Genomic DNA, 18,903 nt, shown 5'->3' with positions numbered 1-18,903 from the left:
AACAGTAAAGAATCAAACCAGATCCTCAAAACAAGTTTCAAGATGTATACAAAGAGCCTTCATCCAGAACTGTGGGGGATCCAGAAAAGTGTGAGTGGTGCATGAAATCTGTGATGCAGTGCTACACTAAATGAACATTCACTGATCTGTCAGTTAATCTATGAGATGGTTTGTTATTGATTTGAATTCAGCCACAAGTCTTCACCTCATGCGTACTGATGCTTTCAGACCAGCGAAGCTCATTTGAATCAACACAAGAGAAGCCATTTTCCTCACAGTGGGGGGGGGGGTGGTGGACCGTCCTGATTTGTTTTCTTGTTTTTAATCAGAGCTGTAAAACGGATGAAAACAGCTGATTTGATTAACACATGAATAAAAGCTCCTCTTTCATTCTAATGATGAGGGGCGTGATGCCGCCCCAGAGGACACATTTACACTTTACAGGAGGGCCGGACGAAGGCCTCAAAGGCCTCTGATTCACACCGCCGACCAACTTTCACTGCAGTACGTGTTAATGCCTCTGTTTGTGTGTCTGAAGAGCAGCAGCCTTGGGGGGGGACAAACGCTGACAAGAGCCAGCAGCCTGAACCGAAGCCTCCTCACGAACCAATAAGATCTGCTTATTGTCTCAGCGGCGTCCCTGATGACATATTTACACTTACTCTTCATACCTCGTCCTTCCAGTTTCCTAATTAAATCTGGGGAGCAGGGTGGAGTAAGGTGAGATCATGAGATCATGTGTTATGTCGGGTAAGAGGAGGTAAATATAGATAGGCAAGATTTTCAACATAAACAAACAATAGAGAAGTTAGTTAGACACAGGCCGAGAGGCGCTGAGGCCCCGGAGCATCAGGGGACCCAAAAGGCCACAATTTGCATGCAGATACATTTAATACAGTTTTCCAATTTCAGTCAGAATGTATTGACATGCAGGTAAAACGAAATAAGTGATTCTTATGTTTATAGTAAGGGAATTGCTTCCAACTTTTAATTCATTTTATGTTTTGAAGGTTAAGAATGTGCTTGAATTCGAATATATACCTTGAAAAAATATCCCTGAGAGAAAAATTTAAAAAAAGCTTGAATTTCAACATAATCTGGTCTTTCATCCACACAAAAATCTTTTAATGTTTGAAATGAAAACGATCCTGTCGTCATATTTGTTTGTGGTCTCCTGTCGTCTCACACCAGACGTGGACCAGACCGGAGCTAGATTGCCTGACATGGGCGGCAAAATGAAAAGTGGGGGGGGGGGCGTTTTTACGTTTTTCACTCCGCCTCTGGTGTAAACCCGACCTCATGAGGGCGACCATCTGCTCTCAGAATGGGAATTTTTGGTTTAGATACCATGAAAGTGCATGAATTTTACTCTTAAAAAGCTAAAAATATTACTAACACTGTTTTTTTTGTTTTTTTGAATTATAAGATTGAATGAATGAAAATCAACCCCTCCCACCTACCCACCCCAATCATTTTTGTACAGTCCCTAAAGCAGAGGTTTCTGGTCTAGCAGTCTTGTTTTTGGTTAATTACACCAGTTTGATGTAAAGTATTCTATTTGCTGTGTGTGAGATGTATTACAGGAATTTGCTTCATTATATCTACGTCAGCCTAACCTGTAGATAAGGTGGGTTTGACCTCCACTACATCCTTGTTTCATGATAAGTGAAAAATGAATTATTTACAGTCTCCAGCCAGAGGACGCCGGTTCAAGACTTCTTATGTGCAAGAAGTGTCCTTGAGCAAAATACTGATTTCATATCAGCTCTGCGGCTGCTTCCCTGTCTCTGGCCTGACGTGTAGGACAGGTGCACGTGGGAATGAAGTGGAAAAAAAGTGGTGCACTTCCACAAACTGTCAGCACGTTTCCCTGACCATCTCATCTCACACACGTCATGGGAACCCACACAATGTATTTTTTCATACACAGTTCTGTCGATCCACAGCTATGGACGGACATCTGCTGAGAAGATGAGTCCACACGTTCCACATTCCAAACCCATCTGCTCAACATCACATAACCCACCTATTGTTAAGGCATACTCCCTCTTCTTACCTCAGGGGGCTTGACTTGGATAATGGTCTACAGTGGGACAAAGGTGTGTTAATGAAATGACACATTCCTGGCTTCATGGACTCCGGCTCATGACACGCATTATTTTCTTCTTTTCATGGCAGAAATACGAGACAGCTCGGGACTTCAGGGCATCTGGAAAACAACTGTGGCAGCATGGCGCCCTGTGGCCTGTCTTGTTTCCTTTGTAAAGCTTTCCACCTCTTCCCTGTTTCAAAACCAGGAAGTGATGTCACAGCACCAAGACCCAACCCCCTCCCCCCCTCTTTTCACCTGAAGAGAGGGAGGGGCCACACTGAGCTTGACAAGGGGAAAAACAAGGAAGAGCTCACAAGCGGGTAGGTCGGTGTGTATGTTCACTTGCTCAGATTGTGCCTCGGAGAAGAATAAAAAAGGAGTTTACCCAGCTGGTGGGTCTCTCACAACACGGATATGGATGTCCCCGATTCTCCACGTGGGAATATGGGGCTTTTAAGGACCTTTGATTCCTCTGAGTTTGGCAACTGGGAGAAAATAGGCTCAGGTGGATTTGGACAAGTATACAAAGTCCGGCACGTACAGTGGAAAACATGGCTGGCTATCAAGTGCCCTCCCTGCCTTCATATGGATGAGAAGTAAGTTACAGCTGTTGAGCCACATGGATTATCTTTGAAGTGGTGTATATGTAAAAAGGACTTGAAGAAGTGTAAAAGAATTTAGCTCAACGTGTTCCTGTTGAAGCTCTGGCATAGTTCAGATATTTCTTTACTTCTGTGTTTGGTCCCTCTGAGCACCAGCTGTACAAACCTGTCTTTAGCCTGCTCTTGTCTCTTAGTTTTATCATTCGATGACCAGTTTATGGCCAAATGGTAGACGGACAGAGGCTCAGAATATGACTGTGAAAAGTAATTCAGTGCTTCGGAGTCCTGGAAGGGTGAACACCAGGAATTGAGTGTGAGTCACTTACTACCAGTCGGGGAACACTCAGCAGCAAACGAGGGGCCACCTTCAGATATTTAGACACCGTTAAGTTGTGCGGCAGGGAGAGCTGACGCGCTTATTGATCCTCAGGTAAAAGTAAGTCCACATTTCTCAGAGTTGTGGCAGTTTGCTTATTCCGACCAGACCCAAACATGAAAGGTTCACTGCTGATTCCCCCAATCAATAGTGATGTTTTCATCTATTGGCCACAGGGAGGGGCTGATTTAAATAAATGTACATTTCAATGAGGGTGGTAAGGTGGTCTTTCCCCTCCAGGCACTACTAGAGATTACACAACCCTCTCAAATCCTGTAACAACCATGAATCGTTGCTCTGCATAGATCTCTCAAATTAAAGAAAAGTGGGTGTTTTGTGTATTTTGTGGAAGTGTTTGTGTGGAGAAAAAGAGTGTGTGCGTGTGTGTGTGTCTCAGCTGTCCTGCGGTGTGGGTGACCGGTGTCAAGTTCTATGTGAGCCTTCACTGAAGGTCGACCCCTTCAGCAGCACAGCAACCCGCCTCCCCGTGGAAGTTTTCCGTCCTTCTCGGCTGCGTATACACACACACACCGGGTTCATCTGTGGGCTTCAGACAAATTATAAACATCACCTCAGCCATGTTTTAATTAGTAGAGGAATAAGTAATTGCTCATGATCTGAGATAATGATTCTCATGTGATTAAGTGTAATTGACAGAGTTGCACCTGTCCTTTCTAAATGATGATGAGCCCCAGACGCAGCTGTCTAAATTTGTATTTCCTCATTTGATCACTCAACCGATTTTTTTTGTCTCGTCTGATATCACATTAGGACCTCTCATCTGGTCACCGAAACATTTTAGACAGATAACCAACAAACAGGAAGTGGCCATTTCAGCATTGACTGACATCCTCTCAGAACCTGTGGAGCGACTTCAAGCGTCCGCTGAACCTCAACCAAAGATGTTATCATCCCCTAACATCTGCAAAGTACATAAACAGTCGTTTGACGGCAGCCTTCATTGACCCGCACATAGCATCCAGCAGCAGGGACTCAAAGCCACCTTTGTCTGCCGGGGTTGCGGGCTGCCGCTGTTGTGGTACAGACAATAAAAGAAGCTGTAAAACCGGTCTTACCGGGCCTGTCTGTTTAAAGCAAGGACATTGTTTGGTTCTGAAGAGCTGCTGAGCACTTATTAGATAAGATGAAGGATTTAGAAAACAAGCGTTTGCCCCTTCTCCCATATCATGTTTGATTATTCCTGCCTGGCAGATTTGGGGGGGCTTGTGCCTCCTTCACTTGTACCGACTATAAAGGGCAATTATAGCCAGGCTCCCTCCTATAGAGCATGACTCTTTTTTAGTAACCTGATACACTTTGCACCTAATGGACTCGTAGGAGTCGTAGGAGTCTCTTCAGTGCATCTAATTTCATTTTATTAATAGTGGAAAAACTGAATTCCCCGTCCAGCTCAGCTAATTCTGCCTTTGAAGCACATTCCTATGAATACACAACCATTAGTGATTTATCTTTCTCTCATCTGTCCTCATTTAAAGCAACCTTTGCTGCAGATACGTGCACTGAGGTCATGTATGACCTGCACAGCTGGGTTTGAGGCATGTCAGCAGGGCCAGTGGACTGATAAAGGGAGCTGTGCAAAGGTTGAGCGACAGAGAACAAGAGCTCTGTTTAATGCTCTCCTGATGCATTCCAGGCTGGGCTGGAATGTCCTCAAGGCCTTAAAAGAGCCTCTGGACAGTTAAGAGCACAATCCACCTGATGAACATTGGTAAATCATTTATAGATGTCTATAGAGGTCACACCTCAGTGCCAGTAAATATTTTGCATAGCTGGGAGTTCAGTAAGGATGACATGTAATGCGCTGGAATTTGGGTTAGGACTAAAGGTATGCTCAATGAGCAAAGCGTGACCTCTATGAGAAGGTAGATTTGATAAATGTTAGAACCAATGGATGTGGAGAGGGTTGGCTAACCACAAGCTAACCTAAACGCCTTAAAAACAACGTTTCATCTCTTCTCAGCTGCAGTGTGCTGACTCACTGACGCCAATAAAATGTAGCATATTGTGCAATCAATATGTTTTTTTTAAATCACAGGGAGCGTTCAGAGCTGCTGGAGGAGGCTAAGAAGATGGAGGCAGCCAAGTTCAGATACATCCTGCCTGTGTATGGGATCTGTGGGGAATCCCAGGGCCTCGTCATGGAGTACATGGAGACCGGGTCCCTGCAGACCCTGCTGGCCACCGAGCCGCTGCCCTGGGAGCTCCGCTTCCGCATCATCCACGAGACGGCGGTGGGAATGAACTTCCTGCACTGCATGAACCCACCGCTGCTCCATCTGGACCTGAAGCCAGCCAACATCCTGCTGGATGCTCACTATCATGTCAAGGTAGAGAGAGTTTGTCACAAAGTTGAGGTCTCTTTTTGTTTCGGCTGCATTGACTGAAAACATTCAGATTAGTGACCGAAAAAGGTGATGAGCTTATCCAGTTGTTAATGTGCACAGATCTTTTTTTATAAAATATGGTCTAAATCATTTTGTTGTGCTGTCAATGTTTGGTTTGATGTAAAAATGCAAAGGTAAAAACAAAAAGCACCTTAACAGCTGCAAAGTTTTTCTATGGCTTTAACATTGTTTGATTGGGAAAACATCATCAATCATCTCATGGGAACCATATATTATCATGATTGAATGTTTTTGCTGATGTAACACAGATTTGACATGAAGTCAAATCACAGCCGTCTTTGCTCCAAAGCTGGTTGAAAGTCACAGTTTTAGTGTTTTTAAAAGGAATTTCAGCCGTAAGGTGGTTCGCCGTTCCTTTTCATCCATTTAAAAATGACAGCCCTGCACACGCTCTGGGCAGACAGGTGTCTCTCAGCCTCTGTCCGACCTCTTAAACGGTTCAGCTCTACTGAGAGCAATGGGTGGGAACCGTCACTTCTGGAGTTTAATACCTGGATGTAAACACCTCACCCGGGCCTGTCCCAACAGGATTAATTCAGCTCCTGTTTAATCTCCCTCTGTGAATGTGTGTGTGTGCGTGAAAGAGTGTGGGTGTGCGCACACATGAAGGGCCTCTCCTCTCCTGCAGGCTGGGACATGGCTGCGTTGCCCTCATCATACCACTGAGTGCACATAATGAGAGCTTAGCAGCCTGTCACACTCAGCGGGCAAAGTTAGTCATCAGTGTCACGGTGCTTCATGAGAAAGGCAGCATGGTTGCTCTGTTTGAGGGTCTTATCTGACCCCCCCCCCCCCACCCCCTCTGTCTCAGATTTCAGATTTTGGCCTGGCCCGGTGGAACGGCCTGTCACGGGCTGATGACATCAGTAGGGACGGCTTCTGTGGCACTATCGCCTACCTGCCTCCTGAGCGCATCATTGAGAAGGACAGAGTGTCAGACACCAAGCACGATGTATACAGGTGGGATTTTTTTTTTTTTTCGCAGTTTGTATGAACGTAGGTCTTTGTTTTGGGATTGGTGTTTGCTGTCTGCCTGCCTGCCTTTCCCCCACTTTTGTATGTTCAGTCAACCTCTGACTCATATCAGTCACTGTAATGAATCAAATGTAGGCGATGGATTTGTAACGTGGAAAAGACACTTTCCATTGAATTATTTCCACAGTCTGAGAGTGGTTGGGGGTGATTTGAATGCTAAGTAATTTCAGCTTGAAATAGAATGTGCCATTTTCTTGGCTTGATATTTTCCTCGTACTGATGTCTTTCAACTTCATTTTTCCTCCACAGTTTCTCTATTGTCATCTGGGGAATTCTCACACAGAAGAAACCCTACCAAGGTGAGACGCTCTGTGAGGCTGTACTTTGGCACAGCGGTGCTTTAAGCTCAATGCTAACACCAGCATGCTAACATGATTTAGCAGGTGTAATGTTCACCATGGTCGCCATGTTAGTTTAGCATTTTAGCATGCTAACATTTACTAATTAGCACGAAACACAAAGCACTTAGCTGAGGCTAAGCGTCATTAGTTTTGCAGGTCATAAAGCAAAGTATTCACACATTCACATTTTGACTTGATGACGGAAAGTCAAGGGTTACGTCAAGGTTATCTCACTGTTCCTCCTCAGGAGAGCAGGAATGTTTGTACCAAAGTTGGCAGTGTTCAAGTTTGATCACATCAAGGATCGCCAAACTCAGTAGGATTCGTCCTCTGGGGAACATGAACGTGTGTAGAACATTTCATGGCAATCCATCCAATACTTGTTGAGATATTTCTGTCTTGGTGGACCGGCAGACACGCGAGCATGGCTACCAACACAATTAGTTTAGTTTTACATGAAGAGCTTTTCTGATGTAACTGATTTACTCGATATGTGTTTTGTCCTATATTTGCTCTACCATCGCATAAACACTGATGTCAAAAATATGAATAAAAAATTCTAAACCATAACTTCAGCCCACGCAAATTAGAGTTATGAGTAATTATACTTTCGACTTAGTGCCTCCTCCTAACTTTTCATCTATTTTTAATACTTTCCTGGCAAAAGTGGGCTTTCATATTTTCCAGTAAAAACATAACCTAAGGTGAACACTTCGGGTTACACCTTTCAAGGTGTGTGTTTGTGTGTGTGTGTGTGTGTGTGTGTGTGTGCACTGTATTTGTTTACTCTGTAAATTCCAGAGCAGGCAGTTGGACAGGGCTAGACTGGCAAGTAGAGTGTTTTTTTTCCCAGGCCTATCAGGTAGCAGTTCACTTCAAGGAATTTGGCTCCTTTTGAAGACCAGTGTCTAGATGAGGGTTTCCAGGTTGGCACTGGCCCCGCCTATGTTGATCCAGACATAATTAAAAAGTGAGAAATGGCATGGTTACCATGCCTCCCCATCTTCCTCCTCCACCTGCAAAGGGTATTAAGGCTACAATAGGAGGTGAAGTACCTGTGATTAAGGCCTCTACCTGTTTGTTCTGAATCATTGCCTGGGCTGATCCCACAGTCAGATAGACAGAGGCCAGACCAGGAGCTGTTGAGAGCTTTTCCCTTTTGCTCCCATGGGAAACAACAGCACACACTTCCTTATCTGAGCATGCGGGAAGATGGTGGTGATTGCCTCTGCATAACTGACTATATCTACAGCCACTGGCACCAGAACCTTAGATGATGTTGTCATGTACTGCAGCATGTTAGATTAAGACTACAATTCAAGTCGTTTGTATTTGTCTTGTCGAACCGTATGTCCTCATCAGAAAATAAGGCGTCAGGTCAGATTTATGTGCCCCACAACTATTTGTATGTTTGTATAAAACCTGATATATTAGTGAGAAATAGAATGAAGTATCTGATTGGTTTTTTTTTTCCCCCAGGAGAAAATAATATCCTTCAGATCATGGTGAAGGTGGTGAAAGGGGTGCGTCCAGACCTGGGTGCAGTGCCACGTTGTCGACCTTCAGCCTGTACAGGGTTCCTGAGCCTCATGCAGCGCTGCTGGACCACAAACCCTGATGCCAGACCCAGCTTCCAGGGTAAATTGTGCCTCTCTATTACAACAAACAAATGTTATGTGATCCTACTCCTTTAACACACACTTAGAACGTGCAGCGGTCTATTAAATTGAGGTCTTTGTCTCCTGCTTTTAGTGCTGCTTTTCTTCCCTTTTGTGTTCCCTAATCTCATCCCATCCTTGCTATTACTGAAACCTGACCCTAGAGCTCTTGTCCTCGCAGAAATCACATCTGAAGCTGAGGAGCTCTGCTCTAAACCTCAAGAGGAGCCCAAGACGCCGACCTCGTCAACATCAGAGTCAGAGCCCACGTCCCCTAACACCCTCACTGGTGACCAGGTATGACACGGCAGCAGCATATTAACTGCTTTTGGATGAAAGGGCCCCGTGTTTCAATATTGTTGGCCTCTCTGGAAGATGTAGCATTATGTTTCTGTGTGTTGTGTCTGTCACTTTGTTTAATTGGATCATGTGAACCTCTATTTCATATGGGGATAGAGCAATAAAGATGTTCTTAAGTTTTTTAAACAACAACTTGGATTTTGTTGTTTTATTGGACTCTCATTCGCCTTTATAGCTTTTAAACGGACTGTCCATGAATGTGTAACTATACACCCAGACAAGCAGGCTTATCTCTGCAGTGCTCCAGACATGATTATGACTTTTAAAGTCATAAGTTGTGTAAATGAACAATCGTTGCATCACAAAAGAGGAATGTTGGCTGATGGGATTGTTTCACCTGTGTGCTGCTTTGTCATTTCCGGGGTGTTCGCTGTTGCGTACGAAACACCCTGCTCATGAGCGGTGACAGCTGTTACTGAATGATATCTGTCTGTAGGGACGGAAGATAAGCTGTTTTGAACTTCCACATGTGTTCAAGTGATTTCGAATATGTCAATATCCAGTGGCCATTGTACTGTAAGTGGCTTTGGATAAGAGCGACAGCTGCGTACCTGAGTATAAATGTAATGGAATGTGAGTGTCAGAGACCAGCTTGTCCAAATATGCTTGTCCACCTTTTTGCTCTACAGGTTAAAGACAACAAGCTGGTGCGTCCAAAGTCAGCCATGTTGCCGGAAAAAGATTACAGCCTGTCAGAGCTGTTGAGCCAGGTGGATTCTGGGATCTCTAGGAGCTTTGATCGCGTGAAGGAGGATAGCTGCCACAGCAAAGAGAACACTTGCAAGAGACTGTCTGGCATCTCCTCGGCTGATTCGGCCTTCTCCTCCCAAGACTCTATCACACTGTCTTTTGAGAAAGAAAACACATGTGGTAAGAGCTGATTAAAGACCTACAACTGGAACTATTATTCCTGTAAACCTAAAAATACTATATGCTCATGATTACCGAATATCACACAAGAAAGAATCCCAGCTAATGCGTAGAGGTGGGTAAGCATTTTAGATGGACTTGTGATTTTTGCCTCAAACCCTTCCTTTTCTTCTTTACTGCCCAGATTCTGCTGACGTCCAGAGGAGAAAGCTGTGTGAGGCCATCAGGACCAAAGACACTGCCAAGCTGATGAAGATCCTCCAGCCTCAGGATGTCGATCTTCTCCTCGACGGAGGAGGCAGTTTGCTGCACCACGCCATCACCATGGCCAATGAGGAGGCTGTCAAGTTCCTCCTCCTGAACAACGCCAGTCCCAACCTTGCAAATGCCCGTGGCTCCACACCCCTGCACCTGGCCACAGAGAAGCACCTGAAGCCCCTGGCAGAACTTCTGCTTGGTCGGCGCAGCACCAACGTCAACGCCAAGGATGAGGACCAGTACACAGCTTTGCACTGGGCGGCCCAGAACGGGGACGAGGCCATCACACGCCTGCTGCTGGACCGCGGGGCGGCCATCAACGAGACCGACGGCCAGGGACGCACGCCAGCTCACGTCGCATGCCAGCACGGCCAGGAGAATGTAATCCGGGTACTGCTGAGCCGTGGTGCTGATGTTCGAATCAAGGGTAAGGACAAGTGGACGGCGCTCCACTTGGCTGCCTGGCAAGGGCATCTGGGCATCGTCAAGCTGCTGGTCAAGCAGGCCAACGCCGACGTGGACGGGCAGACGACAGACGGCCGCACACCGCTACATCTGGCGTCCCAGAGGGGGCAGTACAGAGTGGCACGGATCCTGATTGAACTGGGAGCGGATGTTCACACGACGTCCTCTGGGTTAAACACACCCCTACACGTGGCGGCAGAGACGGGTCACACCAGCACCTCTCGCCTCTTGATCAAACACCGGGCGGATATCCACAGCCAGAACGCCCTCGGACTCACTCCTCTCCACCTAGCCTCCCAGCGAGGCCACCTGGCCACAGTCAAGATGTTGATAGAAGAGGGGGCAGACCCCTACAGATCCAACGAGGCCCTACGCACACCCTGCCACCTGGCAGCAGAGAACGGACACTGTGAAGTCCTGAAAGAGCTGCTCCTTCACTGTCCAGATGGTGGCGCTCTGTCAGACGAGCAGGGGCTCAGCCCGTTACACCTGGCAGTGCAGGGTGGATACTCAAACATCATCACTATGCTGCTGCCGCAGGACTGCCAGGACTTAGTGACTGAACAGCCCGCACCGCCGGAGGCTAAGCAGCTCCAGAGGAAAGTGGTCATTCTCAAATTGACGGAGCACAATGACAAAGACTGTCCGCAGTCCACCGGCTCACAGTGTGCCTCAGCACCCTGCTAACAAGAACAAAGACACTGCCAAAACTGTACAGAACTGCCTTCAGTGTCATTTTTTATACTCCACTGGTGCCTCAGAGTTTGGGAGGGGGGGGGGGGGGGTCATTCTAAACTTAAGAGAGTCTTTTGGACTCCAAAGCCCTTTCAGCACTGTAGGTAGATAAGTAGGTATCAATGGTCGTAAAAGCTTTGATGTAAATATGGACACTGTAAATAGAAAGTATAAATACTGTGTTTGAATTTAGACTTTGTTTACTTTTTTACTTAACAAGCACATTTTTTTTTTACCAAACAAGCACATACTGTGTATCAGAATTATGATTAGGAAACCCGTGACCTTTGGGGACCTTTCACTCTACTGCAGCTGGTATGCCTGTAAGTTATATTTAATAGAGCACAAACTTTGTCACAAGCCTCATTAGGTGAATGCTGTAGATCATCAGAGCCATTGCATTTATAAAAAAAAAACCTTGACCTTCAGTGTTCTGTATCTGTTACATATCAGTGCTGCATCACCCATTAAAACATTTGAAACCTCATATTTTGTTTGACCTTGTTGCTTTTTCCCACATTTGTAACCTAAAAATGTATCGGCTAATGTTCTATTTCAGAGACATACAGGCTGTTAACTGGCCGACATTCAAGCAAGAACGTTTTGAGCTACTGAAAGAAAGGAGAAGACGAAACAAAATATTAGTCTGTGTCAGTTTCATAACATTATAATCATGGTAATGAAATGCTATTAAAGGCCCAAACTATACCCCACACACACACACACACCTTTTAAGGCTAACATAAAACTTTGGGATTTACAAAATATTCAGAAAAGATCACAGCAGAGAAACATTCACTGCACTATTAAGACTCATAGTATATTTTCTCAAAAGGTATTATGTACAGTTGAAATCATCATTACCGAAAGCCAATTTTAAGGTCTGGTTTTAAATACAATCCAATGTGGTGAAAATGACAACAAACCCCTTGATAGCATGAAGACCTTTTAAAATTTAAATGTAACACTGAAAATGGAAAACATTTCACGCTCCCCACCACAAAATAATGTGTAAGGTAACTGAACTTGTGTTCTCTTTTCTTCTTCTTACAATGTTTTAAAGTCCTACTCTCCGAAATAAGTATTTAACTTTCATGTTACTGCAGGCTTGTTGGAGAAAGTGCCTTGTTCCAGAGTGCTCCGAGAGCTGCTGATCAGCCTTGATGTTGGGCAGAGTTTGCATGTCTGCATCTGCAGCCTCACCTGTGGTGTTATTATTATTATTAGCTCCAGACCCCACAGAGCATGCTCAGGTTGGCACAGACCATGGGAACTGCCCCCGAGGGGGATCACAGGCTGTTGGATGATGGATGAGTGAGAAGGGGTGCTGATGTTCTACCTGCAATTCCAGCCTGTTGGCTAATTCCTTAGACCACTTCAACTTTTCATCACTCACTAAAACCAACATGCCATTCCTGACGCCTCAAGGGCTCAGCTTTTTGTAATCCAAGAAACTGAGGGCGGGTGGCTGCTGCTTGCAATTGTCCTGTTTTTATAGCTCATGTTTGCGGAGAGCCAGAAAATGACTGGGGAAATGTGTGTAATCTGAGGCCTCTGTTTTGTGTACACAGCGCGCTATCTGTTGCCTGGTGATGTGTCTCAGCTCCAGCTATGGGGAAGATGATGGTGGTGCTGTTGCCTTATCTCAGCCTCTATCTCCTGTCAAGACTGCTATTATGTTTGATAGGCTGGTAGGTTAGGTTTGGGTTATACAGTAACTTACAGTAGGCTATCGTACGTTCCCGGCTGCCGTTCTCTCTTCAGTTGATATTCTATTCATATTGTCATTTAAAGCAGCTGTTTTCATACAGTACGTTTCAGCATAAAATGTATGGTTTCATTCAAATAGATCATTGATCATTTTTATATACAAACAAATTAAATGACAGTACAAACAGTAAATAATTAAACAAAGCATTTGGGATCCAATAAACAAAAACTATCAATACCAACCAAACACTACAGTAGAAAACAATGCAACTTAGCAGAAAGATTACTTCTACACACCAAAAAGGTGAAGGATGAAGCTACAGTTTATCGCGCCTACCCTTTTTACAAAACACATCAAAAGTAACATCAGACAAATTTTACACTATTCCCACTATACTAATGCCAACAAACTCCATTCTGATCATACGTACGTCACATTTTCAGCTCCTCACTACTGTTTGAGAAATTCATCCCTTTAGAGGCCTGCTTTATAATCAAAAAACACATTGAAATCTCGCTTTCTACAATATGGGACCTTTAATGGGCCTAACACTGAGCCTTGAGGAACCCTACGAGTACCCTTCAATATTTAAGATTATTTACATACTGATATCTGTTTTACTCATTAGTACTTAACCAGGAGTGTGCAACCCCTCTATGCCAGTGAGGTAAACTAGGAGTTATGCCAACTTGCAGACTGTAAATGTTTCACCACACACTCAATGATGCCACCATTAGAGACATGTCAACTGCATTGCAGTCTTTGTACTTTTTACTATTACATTTTTTTTAACAATGTCAATTATTTCCGTTCCATCTGTTCCTCATATAAGTGTTTTCTAATAGTGCAGTTTACATATGGAAAATAAGCATTCTGTGATTTTAGGAATATGGGGACATGTCTCCACTTTATTCAGGCATATTCATGATGTTTTAGCACAGCATATATTTGTGGGGTGAATGTGTCTTTAGAGTTTAATCATATACATACAGGAGTCATTTCCTCTTCTTACTGTTCAACTCTCTTCGGTTCAGAGTTCAACCTGTTCATCACACCTTGATGAATGACTGATGAAGTCAGTCCCTACCATCACATTAGTCATAGGGCCTTGACTCAAGGAAACCAGCCTGGGGCCCAGACTCCATTATGCTGCCAGTGGGCGCTACCTCCAGCCTCAGAAATTAGGCCATGGGTTGTCTTTTTTTTTTTACTGGCAGGATGTGGCATTACCTGCTGTCTAAAACGTCTACCGGGTCAGCTAGGTAAAGCTGTACCCTTCAGGCCTTTGTTCAGTCTTCTGCCCACGGGTTAGGGGCCACAATAGTTCGGATGACTTGTGGGAACATGTTGATGTAAAAGGAAGCAGGTCTGGAGGTTTCCTGAGCGCAGACTCCACATTCAAGGGTTCCAGTGTCCAGTTGAAGAAAACTTTTGATGGTGTCAAGAGACGTAATCACAGGGCATGAAACAGGTAGCACGGTGGTGTATTATACAAGTTCTTTAGAGTCCCTGTGAAATTAAATACTAGTGTTAAGTAACACTGAGATGGTGTGGTGGGGGTTGAAGCTCCACACACCTGTGAAGAACTATAAACACTCTTAAGTTGTTAGTTTTAATTCTCTGGAGGTAAGGCAGTGTTTTGTTGATTTAACCTGTTTTGTTGATACATAACCTTATAAGAGCTGAGCAGTAATGAGATGGATGAATAAGTGAGATTGCGTTTATCTAAAATACTTCAGCAGTGGCAACCTAATTAACTAGGTTATTAACTACTTAATAACTCTTGCCATCACAGTTTCTCGAAGATTCTCTCAAAATGTCTCGAAGATTGCAAGACTTCCTTCTTGTCAGACGAGGTGTCTGGTTGCTCCTTTGTTTGACTGTGATAGGGACTTTTCACTTTGGCTGAGTCACACCTCACTGCTCTGACAGACCAATAACAAATCATGAACCACCGAACATTTTCTGAAGTGATGCAAGGCCCTTATCAAGACATGTAAAAAAAGTTTAATGGTCGTAATCTCACTGGCAAAGGGAAACAAAGGGAACAAAAAGGTAATTATATCTTTCAGAAAAGTATTGAATTGTTCGTTTTCCTCATATAGATTTCAGTTGCAGATTATCTGAAAACAAAAGTAGCAGCCAAAGCTAACAACATCTGCTCTCTCCTCTGCGAGCATGGAGCTCATACAGGGCGCTGTGGACTGTTTTTCTCCCCGCTCCTCTTTTCCTCTCCCCTTCTTTTAACCTCACAGAACTTGCTGAACAAGATCTGAGGCCGTGTCTCTTAAGACACTGAGGCAAGCTGCAACATGTGGATGTACAGTAGAGTCAAGGTGAAAACATAGATGTGGGCACACTCAGCAACTGATGAATTATAAGATTTATGCTTAACTAAGCGAAGGGTCAATACACTATTGAAACGGAAAGTAATTCAATGATAGACATGAGAGGCAGACAGTTTAAGTTCATTACGTTTTTATATATCATTAATGTCATGTCGACAGTTATTTTTGTGGCATTTTTAACAATCAGTAAATGTTTAAATTTGGCTTAGGTGACCCAAATTGTTTGTCTAATCAAAATACATTAGGAGCGAACAGCTGTTTCCTGGAAAGGTTAAGTCTGAGAACACAATCACTGAATGTGGTGTGGTTAAAGTCCACACTGAGGGAGGGAAGCGTCTGTGAAGCAGAAAACGTGGCCACACGTTCATCACACAGCGAGCAGTGTGCTGCCACTGTGTCAACACGTGTCCCTCCTGTGTGTTAGTGGAGCAGCTCGGGGATGTGTCTGGATCTGTTTTCCCGATGACATAAGTCTTGGCACCCACGGTTCCAGCTTTGCAATAAATTGACATGTTCACGATTACAAATAAAGTCTGATCTGTAAAAGCACTATTATGTTAGTTATAATGATGTTGTCTGCTTATTTGGATGGTCGTAGGGCTTATAGTCATTAGCTTTAGCGTTTTGGATTTGTTTGTGGGGGGGGTTTTTTGTAGTAGGACTTCTAAACAAAGTTTTAGTGCTCAGATGTTCAGTTAAAATCTCCTCAACATATTCCTTAGGACTCGTTGCAAATTTGTTTGATAACAGCGTGATTCTGGCAGCCTGCATACACAAGGCGGCCTCTGCGTAACTGTGTGATTTAGATACACAATGAAGGTGGCTGCACAGCTGACTGCGCCAAGGCTGCCAGATGGGACAGCGGGACCACACGAACTCAGTCTTGACTAAACAGATACAGAACAGTGTGGCTGCGTTTGTGCTCCCTGCTCCAGGACAGGGGCAGACATGGTGTGCACCACATGTGGAGGTGGAGGCAGTGCAGAGAGAGAGAGAGAGAGAGCTAAGTCAGCACCTTTTGGGCAAGCTTTTTTTAAAAAAAAATTTTAATAACCAGGTTTATTGTAGGCCTGTGATCATTTTTTATTCATTTTTTATCTTCTTCTATCTTAAAACACAAAGAAAAGGGAAAGCTGTGGTGGCAGCTGTACTACTGCTCTTTGGCCAGGAGATGGTGCAAATGCTATGTAAGAGTTGAGTCTAAAAGCCTGTATAGACTCTATAGTACTCCAGAGGATCATCACTGAGTCACATTCCAGCACAACCCAGAGCATTATGATGACTTCCTTCACAAATGAGCCGTTTTGCAGTTGCATATGATAATTGGCATTTCTTTTATTCTTTGGTGAATCAACGACAACAGGTTATTAACATAGTGAACATGAGTTGAGAGGTGTGATGTCTTGATTGCATAATGCCGGCAGTCAAGCATACATTATGATGCAGAGTGGCCTTATTTGACATTACCACCTGCCAGATCGTCTTGAAATACCACAGCACATGACACGCACAGGCTAAACTGAACGCACAATAACTGCGGACTGAATGAAACGCCACTGACACATGAATAATGTTGTAGCCTCGACTGCCATTATAGAGGCTGTGGCTATACAATTTAAATGCCAGATCCCCAGGGTTGTGCAGAACTTGTGGCTGAAAGAAATGCATGACCTTCCAGTAAAATACTGTGAGTGATGGACCTGAATGGAGTGTGTGTGATATCAGTGCAGTCCATGATTATTCTACAAATTCACTTATAAATCTAAAATGAATACATAAATCCTGATTAACGGCTAGCTGTAAATAACACTTGGAAAATAAAAAAAATCAGAACCTTGTTTCTTCTGTGTTGTCATGTGGGCTTAGCAGCAGTCACAATAAATCGTTGTAGCATGACATTAGACTTTTGGTGGCCGGCATTAGACAGAGTAACATCACCGCTTTCCAGGAAAAGCATCGGCTTCTACTAAACAGTCAGGCCTACATCACCACAAGTGATGTGACGACATTGCTGTTGAATGCGAGTCCCCCGCCTCTACAGACAGCCTACCACTCCACCTCTGGTAAAAGTTAAACATATATTTGCCAAACAACTTTAAAGGATGTCAATCCCATATAGCAATGGCACAACTGCTCCTGCTCCTCTGGATCTTTCGCGGGAATTCCCCACGTGTGACTTCATGTGAAGTAGAATGGAAACTGAAAATGCTGACGATGGAACTGTTTATCTGAAATAAAGGCCTTCAGCCTCATACAATATATTCAACCAGGAGAAACCGCTTTACTGTGTCTACTCTGTATCTCTAACTTTGTATAGTTATGACCCAAAACCCCAATCTTTCCCTTCTGAAGTGAAATGTTTTGATGACGCCAGGAAGACTTAACCTGTTTTAACCGTAGGGGTGTATTCGCGGCTACTGCTGTCAGATCGGTTTGTGCAACGAAACGAATCTATTTCCATGAAGGGATTAAACGTATTTACCGTAGAAATAATTAATATTTGTAGTTTGTGTTTTTACTAGGAGCGGAGTAGTCAATAATTAAACTACTGATGATTGTTTTCACACCCCAAATAAACTAGTGGGCCATTCCGCTGAGAGGGGAGAGAGGTTCCTGTAGCTTCTGTGGATTTGCCGTGACGCGCTGATGTTCGTGTGCTCGCTGGGGCGAAGAGAACCGAGGTGTCCACACAAAAGGAATAGCTGTCCTAGGATACACTTTAAGATAAAGGTGAGTTTCACAAAAGTGGTCTCCTGAAATGCTGCTGGCACCGTCATTTTGTTGGGTACCTGGCTGTTCAACAACGCCAAATAACGGTCACGAATCAGCCAGACCAGAGTACTCGGAGGATGCCAGTGTGCTGCTAGCTTAACTTCTTGTTAGCAAGCATTTGTTTAACGGTATTTATATAGACACTCGGGTTACAGAAAACTGCCTGGAGCCGAACTAACATTCCACAGGCATTAAGGCATTTATACTGCTGACAAGGAGAAAAAATAATGCTGAAGGTTAACTGTACAATACGTGAATCCAAAGGAGTGAAAAGTTCAAATGGGTTCCGAGCCCCGTTATTGCTATCACTGGCTATTCTTCCGAAACACCGTTGAGTGCTTGGGCAGCATTGTAGTGTCTTAACTCGGGTTTCCTCGGTTTTGGTGCACCGAAAGCTCGCAGATATGGACAACGTAACCTTCAGTACAGTTCAAGAAGTCTTTCAGATGTTGTGGTTTCGCTGTGCTCGGGTTTCATGTTCTCAAACACAGCAGGGAAGCAGATCTCCCGATATGACTCAACTGTTATAGTCCGTTCTCATGACCTGTAGCATCCTTAGCATTATTATTTGTGGCATGTCTCAGGAGAGGGTGTCAGGGTGTTTTCCTTTAAATGAATTTGTCTGTTGTTGTTTTACTTTTGCGTTTTTTTATTTTTGTGCCAAAGCTTGGTCCTCTCATAGTTGTCATGGTGGAATTCATTTCCCCAAAGGACATCAGCAACCTTGAATACCTGTTGTGGTATGTGTGATTGGTAAAGTAGGACAACTTAAATTTTCAAGAGAAACATCTTACTAGAGTCTCTAGATTGTGATATGATATTGCCACACTATTACCAAAGGTCTTCTGGGGAGC

At 44.1% G+C, this 18,903-nt stretch overlaps 1 protein-coding gene across 1 annotated transcript; it reads left to right on the top strand.

Annotated features, from left to right (window-relative positions):
- Positions 1–2,437: 2,437 nt before the first annotated feature.
- Positions 2,438–11,240, top strand: ripk4 (receptor-interacting serine-threonine kinase 4). Its single transcript, XM_070917326.1, has 8 exons — positions 2,438–2,688; positions 5,127–5,418; positions 6,308–6,456; positions 6,781–6,830; positions 8,352–8,510; positions 8,712–8,827; positions 9,520–9,760; positions 9,945–11,240. The coding sequence occupies exons 1-8, from the start codon at positions 2,507–2,509 to the stop codon at positions 11,168–11,170; spliced, it is 2,415 nt and encodes an 804-aa protein (XP_070773427.1). The 5' UTR covers positions 2,438–2,506; the 3' UTR covers positions 11,171–11,240.
- Positions 11,241–18,903: the final 7,663 nt, after the last annotated feature.

Source organism: Enoplosus armatus, chromosome 13, assembly GCF_043641665.1.
Source record: "Enoplosus armatus isolate fEnoArm2 chromosome 13, fEnoArm2.hap1, whole genome shotgun sequence".
Lineage (NCBI taxonomy): Eukaryota > Metazoa > Chordata > Actinopteri > Centrarchiformes > Enoplosidae > Enoplosus > Enoplosus armatus.
This window is presented reverse-complemented; position numbering and strand designations above follow the sequence as displayed.

What these genes read in the sequence shown, in the direction of transcription:
- ripk4 (XM_070917326.1), top strand. Translation starts at nt 2,507, where the DNA reads ATGGATGTCCCCGATTCTCCACGTGGGAATATGGGGCTTTTAAGGACC. An exon ending in ATGCTCACTATCATGTCAAG is followed by an intron (nt 5,419 to 6,307) that starts GTAGAGAGAGTT and finishes CCTCTGTCTCAG; the next exon opens with ATTTCAGATTTTGGCCTGGC. An exon ending in ACAGAAGAAACCCTACCAAG is followed by an intron (nt 6,831 to 8,351) that starts GTGAGACGCTCT and finishes TTTTTCCCCCAG; the next exon opens with GAGAAAATAATATCCTTCAG.